The following is a 12,636-nucleotide window of genomic DNA, read 5'->3' as shown; positions in this document are numbered from 1 at the left end:
GGGTGGGGGATCTGTAATACACTTATTTTTGATGACACGGGGTTCGGGGAGGTCTGGATGATATTTCCGTCAGCAATATTGAATTTGATATTTCTGATTGATCGATTATTTTAGTAGATCCTAATTTAAATATTTACGTAGGCTAAGAGGAGGTAAAAGAGTTTTACTAATTTTCGCTGACAACTGGGCAGAGGGATAAAGTTTACGAAAGTTCGCCTTATGAAATTATAATATTTTTATTATTTATTTTATTTTATTTCAACATACAGATTTAATTGCCTAACATGCTTTTGGCATCCAAAATCATACATCCAAAATTTGGATTTATTAATGCTGGCGACCAAATGGTCATCTATCTATGGAATGGCCGCAATCAATGCTACTTAATATGACTCATCGTTTGCTAACAGTAGTGTCACGAAGCTCGAAGTGGTTTGGGAAAACGGCTACCTACCTTATAAATAAAATATGAGACGTTTTAAGTGGTACTCTTGACCTCTATTTCAAGTCATATGTCAGGAGTTTCCCTCTATGAGACATAAGTACTACGTAATGATGACCAAGCTTTGGGGGATTTCGGTGGAGATATATTTAGGAGTTTCCTTACGCTTCATTTATTGATAAGATTGGTTTTGATATATTTGAGGTAAAAATAATTATAAGATACATTATATTTGTGGTAAAATCCCCTCGAAACATATTTAATCATTTATTTTTGAGACATTACTTTTTTTTACTCTATTAAGTTTTTATTCACTTACCTAACTCTACTACTTTGTAAAAATACTGTTGACTAATACCTCTCCGATATTTCAAAATATATATGTAATTACCTTTTATTTACTTTCCTTTATCTATGATATACTTTGAAGGAACTAAATGATTTATTGCATAATTATGATAATTGTAGACACTATGACTTGTAAAATCAAACTTTAATAGCAACCTTATTATAATATGAAATGTTTTTCTATATTACAGCGAGGACATAGAGGAGATAATCGGTGCGTACCTGACGATCGAGCGGGCGACCGCCCAGGACTACGGCACGTACGTGTGCGTCGTGCACAGCAACGAGCTCGTCTCGCGCAGCTACGTCACCGTGCACTATAAACGTGAGCCTTCGATACATTATTTTATTAATTTCAATTGTTACCCCCATACATTATGACATAGAGGCGACATATGGCCGGCCTCCACCACTACCTGTTTTCCTAGTAGCATAGGGCTCCTTTGTATTAACTACCCTTAGTCTTTTTCGTTGTTCCCGTTGTCTTACCCCTTGTCTTAAGTAATTTATAAGATCCTTCTCATATAATGTTGGGATACGGTTCGAACAGTACCTATTTAAGATTGGCACGACAGAACGTTAAATTGAGCTGCCTGTGAATTGGCAGAAATGGGTGAGAAATTGGAAAGTTCGACTTTGTTTTCTTTGCCTTAACTTTAAATTTGGTTTCTGAGGGGTTGAATTCATTTTTCATTTTAATATTTCATTGTGATCATACAACGATAAGGGTGGGTGTCTGTAAATTACATGCTATTTGTCGTGCAGTCGCAGCGCTGCTTTGAAAATCCTTACAAATAAAATACGCGCGACTGCAGCGCTGCAAAAGCACTGTAGCCAAATGCAGTATTTTATTTACAAATTTTCTTGTGAAATTGAAAAGAATACACTAAAGCTACTCGAATCGTATAAATTACGCGATAGCATCGCTGCAACCGCGTGAAACTTTTTTATTAATTGTTATACCTAGACGATGACGCTGACGGGCTATCTGATGGAAAGCAGTCACCGTCGCCTATGGACATTTACAACACCAAAGGAGTTGCCAATGTAACACCTTCATTAATCTGACGGTGCCTGTTAGGGTCCTGGGACATAAATAAAAGAGTGGACTGTACAAATATAAGGCTGGTTTAATAGCCGCTTAATCGTATTAGTTATCCCGGTCAAACAATATTTTAGTAAGTTGTAGGAATCTTAACAGTGCCCTAACAATGCATTTGGTTGAACAGACGGCTTGGAGCTAACTGGCGACGGTGCGTGGTGCGGCTCGAGCGAGGTGCCGTGGCGCGCGCTGGCGCTGTGCGGCGCCGCGGCCGCGCTGCTGCTGCTGTCGCTGCTGGCGCTGCACCGCCGCTGCACGCCGCGGCTGCTGCTGGCGGCGAGACAAGCGCGCGCCAGGGCCGCTGCTGCACAACATCGGGCTAGAGGTGAGGACGCACAACTTGAATATTTTGACGATATGGGACGAAGTAGTCCAAACACGAGACTAAAGTATATTTAGAAGTATAGTCATATTAAACATACATACATATATATAAATAAAAATACAATCACATACAATAAATCAAAAATATGTTTTTAAAGTAGAACAGTGTTAAATTTTACAAGAAAGTAACATTTCCATAAAGAAGGCCAAAATGTCTTATTTAATTAATTTATTTATTTATTGCACCTCTATAAAAATTAAAGATACAATACGGCAAACTTAATGTCTGATGGCATTAAGTTTATTTATTCTACAGATGAACAGTAAGACGCATCTAAAGTAGTTTAAAGTGTCAGATTTTACAACAAAGAACCTTTTACCTGCCTAAAGTAGCCTAACGGAACAACGGCAGCAACAGTAGAGCAAAAATAAATAAATATTTCAAAAATATAATTTACATTAGTGTATGATGAAACTAAAATGTCAATAGCCTCATTAAACAAATGCAAATTATATACTTACACTTAAGATGGTTAACTAATATGTGTTTACCCCTCCCCCAGTGTTGGAGAAGGAGTTCGACGTGCTGGTGTGCTGGACGGCGGTGGACCGCGAGCTGGTGCGCGGCGCGCTGCTGCCGACGCTCGCGCTCAAGTACCGCTACCGCGTGCACGCGCTGCAGCTCTCCACGCACCCCGACAACTGTAAGTACACTACCACTGCCCCCTCCACCAATGTTAGAGAAGGAGTTCCACGTGCTGGTGTGCTGGTCGGTGAGCTGGTGCGCGGCTCGCTGCTGCCGACTAAACTGACCGAAAATCTAAGAAATATCGACAAAATACAAGACCGTTTTGATAATAACTAAAAGTGTATTAAAAAATCTATTTCTCTTGGCGGGATTTGATGAGTTTATTTAGAAAATAAAAATATGTATGTATTTCTGATCTCCCTAGTAGAATCGTATAAAACTATTTAACGGGATTAAAGAAACTCTTTTTGAAGATAAGGATTATAGTTAATTAAAATGCGCATATTGCAAAAGCTAATATTAATGTATTGCATTTTATTCTACCAGGAAACACGAATTGAAATTAACCTATTATTAAAGTAAACATATACAACCTATTAAATTAAACAAAGAACTCTATAGCACTTACAATAATATGTGCGTTGTATTAACACTATTAACGTGTGCGGTGCGTGTGCGCAGGGTACGAGGAGGCGGTGCACGAGGCGTCGCGCTGCCGCGCCGTGGTGGCGGTGGTGTCGCCCGCGCAGTACGCGCCCGCGCAGCTGCTCACCGCGCTGCGACAGCTCGCTGCATTACCACTACCGCCCGTCGTCGTGCTGCTGCAGGTAACACACGCTGATATTCTCACTTACATGTTCTCACTTTATGATTGCCTTCGGACAAAATTCTTGCTTGCTTCCCACAAAAGTTGCTTTGGTAAAAGTATTCAAAAATAATATATTGAGTAATAATTGGGATTGTTAAAATTGCATCGAAATTAGTTTCACTGACTGTTGTGTAAGTACTAAAGTATGTAGAAATTAGCATCTTTTACTATATTTTTCATTTTTGTAATTAACTTAAAATTACTTTTGATTAAAATGGTCATGAATATTATAAGTATAGTCGTAAGTATTTACCAAAGTATTCTTATTATAACACTCAGATTTGATAGTGAAGATGCTATCAAATTTAATAGGAAAAAATATGATGGTTAATGTAGTGTGGAATAAAGAGTACCTCCATATATAAAATCAAATGGTTGTTATTTACAATTATCATTATTGTACACAACATAGCATAGGATATATTGACCAACTGTGTACTTATTAACAATTAGTAATAGGGTTGTTGGGAAGTGGGAGGGGGTGAGTTTTAAGGGTAAAAAATGGTTTATCTTGATTTCCGGCTAATCTACACGTCCTATGCGAAAAAGTTAAATGGCAAAGTTGTAGGTAATAAAAAGATCTACAACTTTTGTATTTGCAATTTTTTCACATAACCTCAAAATTTGGGTGAAAAATTCAAAAAACCAAGTTTTTGGTTTTTTATTTATATCTTTTTCAAAAAAAATTTTTTTTATACGAAATTTGGTGAAAACTTACCTTATTATGTCCCAAATACACTGTAATTTATTTGATTAAAAATATTTATTTTTTCGCCTTATTTTCACTTAATATCAAAAAAGCATCCTAATTTTCAATTGAAAATTCTGACGTCAAAATATCAGCTTTTTTCAAAAACTTTGGGGGCTTTTTGTTCGTTGAAATATCTACTTTCTGATGGTGTAAAAAAAAATATACATTACCATAGGAAATGTTCTCAAAAAATGCAAAAAATTGAAAAAAACCCAAATTCGAAAAAAAATTTTATATCATTATGTACAATTTTGAGGTATTTATTAAAATTTACACTTTAATTACTCAAAAAACGTAAGATTTCATGTTTTATTGATAAATGAAAAAGTTGCAAATTAAAATATACTTCAATAATTAACAAACAAATAAGTTAATAAAGTTAATATTTAATAAGACATCTACAATATTTTGAAAAAGTTGTAGAATCTTATTTAAATAATATTTGTAGATGTCTATTTACTGCTGTTTTAAGATAATTTATATACCTGAGTGACCTTCGGTAAATTTTAGCCCATTGTAAGTTATTTCATAGAGAAGTGGGGACGGACCTAGGAGGGTCTGGGCCTTACTACATACCTGCTATTTCGTAGCAGCTGTAAAAACCGTTAGCCAGTATTCGAGATACAGAGCAGTGTACAACATCGTTTTTAAAAATACACGTGCAGGCTCAGTTACTCTAAGTGAATTGTGAGAAATTTACTTTATTCAAAAAATCGTTTCGAATCTACATAGCAAGGTAAATACAATCTGTATTTTAATCTATATTAATCAACTTTAAAATAAAAATAGTAATATTTTCTTTCATAAATAGTATGTTTAACATAACAAAACCTAAAAAAATAAAATTGAATGATATTTTAGTACAAGAATAAAAAATAGTAATTTCGTTTATTTTATACAAACAAATTTAGTTATACTCATCATGATAAAACTTTGAAGGCATTATTAATTTAATTTTGTCTTTTCAGATTATCAGTATGGATGGATCTGTTTGTATAATCTGCAATAAGTCAGATGACAAGCAAGTGTATGAAATAAAAAAATCAGCTTTGAATCGTTTAGTGGAGTCTAGCAAGAAGAGAATCGACAATAAATACAATTGGGTTTTTTTCAATTTTTTGCATTTTCTGAGAACATTTCCTATAGTAATGTATATTTTTTTTTACACCATCAGAAAGTAGATATTTCAACGAACAAAAAGCCCCCAAAGTTTTTGAAAAAAGCTGATATTTTGACGTCAGAATTTTCAATTGAAAATTAGGATGCTTTTTTGATATTAAGTGAAAATAAGGCGAAAAAATAAATATTTTTAATCAAATAAATTACAGTGTATTTGGGACATAATAAGGTAAGTTTTCACCAAATTTCGTATAAAAAAATTTTTTTTTGAAAAAGATATAAATAAAAAACCAAAAACTTGGTTTTTTGAATTTTTCACCCAAATTTTGAGGTTATGTGAAAAAATTGCAAATACAAAAGTTGTAGATCTTTTTATTACCTACAACTTTGCCATTTAACTTTTTCGCATAGGACGTGTAGATTAGCCGGAAATCAAGATAAACCATTTTTTACCCTTAAAACTCACCCCCTCCCACTTCCCGAACTCGGATCGACCGTAATTTATTTTTCCTTTCATTTTGATCATATTCCCCTCCTTTTCCAATGGGTTTCATTCTATTGTAATTTTTTTTGGTTTCAAAAATTATCGACCCTGGTCTAAGTGTAGTATTTGTAAAAATAAAATAACAAACAAATGCCGATTTCTGTGTCACTGCTAAGTGGAGGGTAGCTGAAGTGGATGTTGGTTTGGTACATGGTTCTGAAGTCGGTGCTAAATATCTTTCGTTGGATAACGGCGCAAACAGCGAGTTCAATATGAGCGCCGGCTTCAGAGATATGTGCTGAGCCAAAATTTGTTTCAGTTGATTTTTGCTTTGTAGTGACATGGAAGTCGATTGTATTTTTTAATTTTTTTTTTTACCTTTTTTAGTGATGACATACTAAAAATCTTACAAACGCACTAGTCGCCCTTACGATAACCAATGGAACCACAATGTGACAATAATGGAACCACTTTGGAAATATCTTTTTTTCCAGCAAAACAAAAATCATCCAGTTCGGCAAATATCAGCATGAACATCAGCAGCATCTGATATTAATCTGAAAAAATCAGCATCAGCATCAGCATCCGCTGATCTAGTAAAAACCTGCATCAGCAACAACCCTGATTAGTAATCAAATATTTCGTTTTCTTATTAAATTGTTAACACGTAATAAATCTGCAATGTCTCCAGGACCTGCCGAAGTTGAAGCGGTCGGCGAAGGAGGCGGGCACGCAGCTGGTGTGCGCGGTGCGGCGCGTGCGGCTGGTGGCGTGGCGGCACGTGCACGAGCGCGCCTTCTGGACCGCGCTGCGCCTCGCGCTGCCGCTGCCGCCGCACGCCAACAACAACGACAGACAGGTAACTGACCTGAATACACGCCACTAGCTACATCTGTGACGTCATACATTATCGTGTGCACTTGCCCGAGAGCAGGCGACAGCAAGCACATCAACATTTATATTATGATGCCTTTTTATACTATACTAATAAAATGGTAAATATGAGGTAAATAAAAAATATTTTATTTTGTTTTCAGGAAAAATTGGATACTGTTGTGACTGAGAATAAGAATTCGCGTTCGGGAAGTCTAACCGCCCTCGTGTGAAACGGTGCGAGGCGTCGGCACGATTGGGACTCCTTCGAGAGCACAGCTATGTTATCTAAATGTAGGCAGTTACGTGTGTATAAAGTAGTGATAGTTCAGTGTTTGACACTGCGCGAGAACACGACGGTTCAAGTTTACGGTAATTACGTGGCGCTCGCCGCCAATGGTATGAAGACTGTGAGTAGCTTGTAGTTTTGATAATACTGATTATTTGTATCACATTACGATGTTTTATGTTTAGCCGTAAGACGTTTTGAATTCTGTATACAGTTTTCTAAGATCTCAGCATCTTTGTCTTATCTCGACTACTTATAAAGTTGTTTCGTATTCTCCGTTTCTCTTTCTCGTGCCAAAGGGAAATAAATTTTAACATGACAATTTATCTTTAAGTTTAACATATTTGGGTTGTATTTTCCTATTTATACTATTTATCTCTAATTATCTCGCGTGAACAGTATTTATAAATTTCATTTCAGTATTTATAAATTCTAAATTATTTCGTAGCATTAGTCTTTTTATCTAATATTATATAAACATGACGTCATTGATCGGTTTATCTCAAAACGTTTAATTATTGAATTCTAAATATTCGGAATAATAGTAAATAAATGTCTACGAGATTCTGTGGTCTATTTCGAGTAGATGAAGATGACATCGCCAAGTTTCAACTTTGGCAAAACAAATTTTTGGAAATTATATATTTTTTGTAAAATTTATTAGGTGTATTCAATGTAAAAGCCAGAATAAACTTTTTCTACAACCTTCCTCTGGTATTTAACAACGCTGTCCATTACTATTGTTTTAAGGTATTATTATTATTATTTCATATTTTGCAAAGTGTAATATGGGTTAGTATGAAGTTATTCGTCGAGACGGTTCAAAGGTCTGTGATAAATCGGAAGTTGGTGAAATTATTGCAGTGTGTAAAAAAACTATAATAAAAGTCTAGCTATTTTAGTGTCTATATCTTTGAATTTTCTTTTTAATCTTACCTTATTTTTTATTCTATATTTTTTACACACTGTTCCGTGTAAAATTAATAATTACCTTTTGGATTATAAGTATTCTTTGTCTAAGTGTAAATATGTACGAATAAGTATCTTCACAATGTTATTGTGACTCGAGTATTAATTAAAACTTAAAGCAGGTAATAGAGAAATGTAATTTTGTAGTTTCATGTTATACTTGTTACATTCCGTAAAAGAATTCTATGTTAACTTTAGGATCGTAAAAATTTATTGTGAAAAATATGTAAGAATAATGAAAATAAACTGGAAGTGATTTAACAACGAGAACGTTATTTTATTGAGTTATCCCAATACTTAGCCCCAAATTAGTCCCTGTGTCGTAAACAATGAATAGAAATAAAAAATATATTTTTCATGATTCGTCATAAATACCTGCTGCTCGAATCCGAAACTGCGAGTCAGTCATGAAAAAAATATTTCTGGAAATGATTTTAAATACATTTGTTAAATTTTCATCAATGTTTAATTTAAAAAAAAAGCGCGACAATTGAATTAGCGATAAAAAATAGTATTTTTCGTCCTAATGGGTTTTCTGTAATACATAGTACAATTGACTAAAATATAGTACGATACTATACAATATAGTACGGGTGGCATCCCTAAACGTAAGGCTTTTTTTTGCCTTACAACCTCACGTATTTTGATTGAGGCCTAGGTACGCTCGGTTCTTAGAGATATTGGTATTAAAGCCTTCCCTGGATAGTTTTAAATCTGAGATAGCTGAGGTTAATCTGAGGTATGTCTTTAAGAGGGTTAAATCATTATCGTATAATAGATCTTGACACCTCTGAATTTAGAATAATTTTATTTCTTTCTTTAAATTTTATTCAATTCATTTCAATGTAACTTAATTCCATTTAATTCAACTTATATTCTTCTTGGCTTTATACATTTACAATGTTTTATAATATCTGAAAAATGTGTAAACTTTTTAAACATAATATTAATACATGATGTGATTTTGCCCATAATTCTAAGTAAATTTAGTTGATTTTAAATTGTAAACACTATATCATAAATAAATAAACAACAATACTATAAGTTTTGCCTCTCAGTTTTATCATGTAAAATTAGTAATTTTATTACATACGTGCTCGGCACATAGATGTATCATTAGTTCGGCCTGTGACTTTTTTCGCAATATTAGAAAACTTCTGGTTTTACATTGTAGTAATATTTTTGACAGAGTTGAATGAAATATAGAAAAAAGAGACAAAGTTAAAATACATACTACGGAGTTATTATTCCATTGAATTCAATTTAGTACTATTTGATGGCATTATTTATTTTCAGTTCTCTTAATTACTTTATTTTTTTTAATGTTCGGTGTACAGTATCTATATAGATAGATGTAGCGGGGTAAAAAAATAAAAGAAAACCATATCAGTACAAAAATTGTAATTTTATAGCAAAATCAACAAATTACACATTGTATGTTTTGTAATTAGCAGGCACTGTAACATTGTTTCGTGAATTGAGAATATCACATAAATGACAATAATAACATTCAAAATAGCATAATAAAATCTCACCATTATAATAATTAATTGTATAGTTTATTAAAAAATATTCCCATGATACATTCACATAAAGATGGAAAATTCGCAAAAAAATTGAACACAAAATTTTAAGTACATTCATAAAGGTAAGTATACTGCCCCAAACATCAACTACAATGATTCGAATAAATTATTTGGTATTAACGAACAAAATTCCACAAAATTTACCTACTTAAAATTAAGTACACAGAAAGTACTATAGCACCTCTGAAGTAACATATTATTACCTAAAATTCACAGATCACTGTATTCTTGGTCCAACTACATGTACACGTGAACTCGGACAATAACACATACCCTATAAATTAGTTATCATACTGTCTCAGTATTACAGGAACACAAATGTTATTTTTTCTCATATCACAAAGTCAACCGAAATATTTTACACTACAGCTTGGACTAACATGGCATTATTTCATTAAATAACTAACTACTTAATCCTGTCCCATTCTGTTAATTTGAGATAACATCACAAAATTTCCATTTAACTAATTCGTTAACATTGTAACCTAAGATTTGTAAACATGCTAAAAAAATTCACTTGTCGTTTGTAAAATATCAAGACTACTGTTATACTATCATTGATATTCTTAAATATAATTCGATTCGCAATAACTAATACCGTACAAAATGACAATAAAGTGGAACTAGATGTAAGCCTTTAAATAAATCTGAGGCATAATATTGTTCTTCAGCACACATTTAACTTCCAAGAAGCAGGAAACGTAAATAATATACGCACATTATCAGAACGGGCTCCTATCAGTTCAATAAAATGGACCTCAAATAGTAGTTCCTTAGAACACATCGATTAGGAACAGATCACACATACATTAATTACTCAAATGTTCACAAAATCACATTGGTTTATAACTTGCTACTCTCGGTGCCCTTATCGTGAATTTTTTCGTAAGCCTGAAACAAACAAATATTGGCGTGAAAAAAAATTAGATCATATCTAGACTTTCGATAGTTAGTAAAATTTTTAAAAATAGGTTAATAAAATTTAAGTTTAATTTTTACACAAAGGAGACTATGTTAGCACAATTCTACTGTAATCTTTATTTACCAACTATTACTTAAAGTTTAAAGTTATACGAATCCATATAACCAATAAAAGGTTACCATATAAAACCATTTAGTATTGTTTATTTTTTTTAAACTAATCCTGAATTTAATGTTTACCTGTAAAGCGACTCGAGCCAGGGTTTCAGCCATGGAGCGGCCGGTCTGGTCGACCATGCCACGCAGTATGCCGTCGGGTTTTTGCAAGAGGATGTGAGGGTGGTCGAATTCCACCATCTGACCGGCGTCCATTACCAATACCTGTTAATAAAATGTTTAAAGTTGATGTTAGTTATACCATAGCTTCTGTGGGGTTACAGATGTATTTAAAACCAATTTATATATAGTTTTTCATCAAATTATAGTCAAATTAATATTAATTTGAACTCTTGCTTTTATAATTTGAATTGATATCAATTCAAATTATAAAAGCAAGAGAATGTTCTTAGATCAACTTTGTCGCCTAAAGCAATACGTATTATATAAGATTATTCTTTGTACAGATATGTACTGATATCCAAATTTGATTATTAATTAATACATACTTTATCCGAATCCATAACAGTATGGAGTCGATGTGCGATGGTAAGTACAGTGCAGTCGGCAAACTTGTTTCTTATCGTCGTCTGAATTAGTGCATCCGTTCTGAAACATAACATTTCTTCATAAATACCTAGCCTAGCTTAAAATATTCAAAGGTATAGGAATATTTTATTTTTGACCTATGGTCTATGAATCGTATAAGTTAATTAGAGCTAGTGTTTTAAAGTAACGAGTCGACAATGGTTTCAGAGGCCCGAGAACACTGCTTTTTGGGGTTACATGTATTTTAGAGGTCTACAAGTCTATTGATATATTGACGTATTCGTAGCCTTTTAATATTTATTTTTAAATTCAAACTGTTTAAGAACCATTGTTTCAGGGGTTCATCTAGTTCTTGAACCAATGCCTAGAGATCGGTGGCGATGACTTACTGCGGATCAACATTAGCGGTAGCCTCGTCGAGCACGAGCAGGCGGTTGCGGCGCACGATGGCGCGCGCGAGGCACACCAGCTGGCGCTGGCCCACCGAGAAGTTGCCGCCGCCCTCCGCCAGCCGCGAGCTCAGCCCCGCCGCCAGCTCCGACACCGCCTCCTTCAACTCCACCTGGGTACACGTGATTATGTATATGAATATGTATTCATTTGTAAAAGCGTTTAAGTTTATCGACTGTATAGCTCGCTCGAAAGGTAAGAATAGGCGTAAGGCACTTTTTGTAGTGATTTTACAGCCGAATACCGTACTATCATATACTATATAAGTAATATTTGGATATCAGGCGTAAATAACTAAGTCGTCCTACATATATAAATATGTTTAAATACTTTTAAAATTTTAAATAGATCTCTCCCCAAAAACTTTGTATTCTTGCTATTTGTGTGGCTGCAAAGAAAAGTGTGCATTTTCGACTTGTTAACTTATTCACGTCTGGTATGGATTAGTAATAGCGTATTATATCTATAATCGGTGTGATATAACCTATATCATAAGGTAAAAATAAGCGTAAAGTTCATATAGTAACGAATCCAGCTGGAGAAAACACTACGTTTATCACATAGTTAATTATTGTTAAGATTGCCAGTCAAAAAATGCCCGACGTAGGTCGGAGTTAAACGTAACATTTTAGTGATAAGAAAATTAGTATACCTCTTCGAGCGCCTTCCATAGCACATGATCGGGGTATTCATCGAAGGGGTCCAGGTTGTGGCGCATGGTTCCCGAGAACAACACCGGCTCCTGCGGGATGATGGAGATCTGGCTGCGCAGCTCGTGCAGCCCCAGCAGCGACGTCTCCCGCCCGTCGATTATGATCTCACCCTCGATTTTAGCTAACCTGCAATGAACATGTGCTATTAAGACACTATGATCAA

At 34.3% G+C, this 12,636-nt stretch overlaps 2 protein-coding genes across 4 annotated transcripts in view; one reads left to right on the top strand and one right to left on the bottom strand.

Moving 5' to 3' along the window:
- The window catches only part of LOC140747421 (uncharacterized), a 62,276-nt gene extending 53,908 nt beyond the window's left edge, over positions 1–8,368 (top strand). Inside the window, exons 6-11 of the mRNA XM_073079862.1 lie at positions 982–1,115; positions 2,020–2,217; positions 2,780–2,920; positions 3,427–3,572; positions 6,659–6,826; positions 7,005–8,368. Of these exons, the coding sequence (XP_072935963.1) occupies positions 982–1,115; positions 2,020–2,217; positions 2,780–2,920; positions 3,427–3,572; positions 6,659–6,826; positions 7,005–7,073 (856 nt within the window). The 3' untranslated portion in view covers positions 7,074–8,368. The remainder of the gene's footprint in view (positions 1–981; positions 1,116–2,019; positions 2,218–2,779; positions 2,921–3,426; positions 3,573–6,658; positions 6,827–7,004) is intronic.
- A 1,114-nt stretch (positions 8,369–9,482) lies between these two features.
- Positions 9,483–12,636, bottom strand: part of LOC140747417 (probable multidrug resistance-associated protein lethal(2)03659) — a 61,227-nt gene continuing 58,073 nt past the window's right edge. For all 3 annotated transcript variants that reach the window (XM_073079854.1, XM_073079852.1, XM_073079853.1), the window contains 5 exons: positions 12,413–12,599; positions 11,700–11,872; positions 11,271–11,370; positions 10,846–10,986; positions 9,483–10,575 (listed from right to left, as the gene is read on the bottom strand). In XM_073079854.1, coding sequence (XP_072935955.1) covers positions 10,528–10,575; positions 10,846–10,986; positions 11,271–11,370; positions 11,700–11,872; positions 12,413–12,599 — 649 coding nt within the window. In that variant the 3' untranslated portion in view covers positions 9,483–10,527. The remainder of the gene's footprint in view (positions 10,576–10,845; positions 10,987–11,270; positions 11,371–11,699; positions 11,873–12,412; positions 12,600–12,636) is intronic.

This window comes from Epargyreus clarus, unplaced genomic scaffold (assembly GCF_041222505.1).
Source record: "Epargyreus clarus isolate Ecla_fem2 unplaced genomic scaffold, WU_Ecla_fem_2.2 ptg000014l, whole genome shotgun sequence".
Classification (NCBI taxonomy): domain Eukaryota; kingdom Metazoa; phylum Arthropoda; class Insecta; order Lepidoptera; family Hesperiidae; genus Epargyreus; species Epargyreus clarus.
This window is presented reverse-complemented; position numbering and strand designations above follow the sequence as displayed.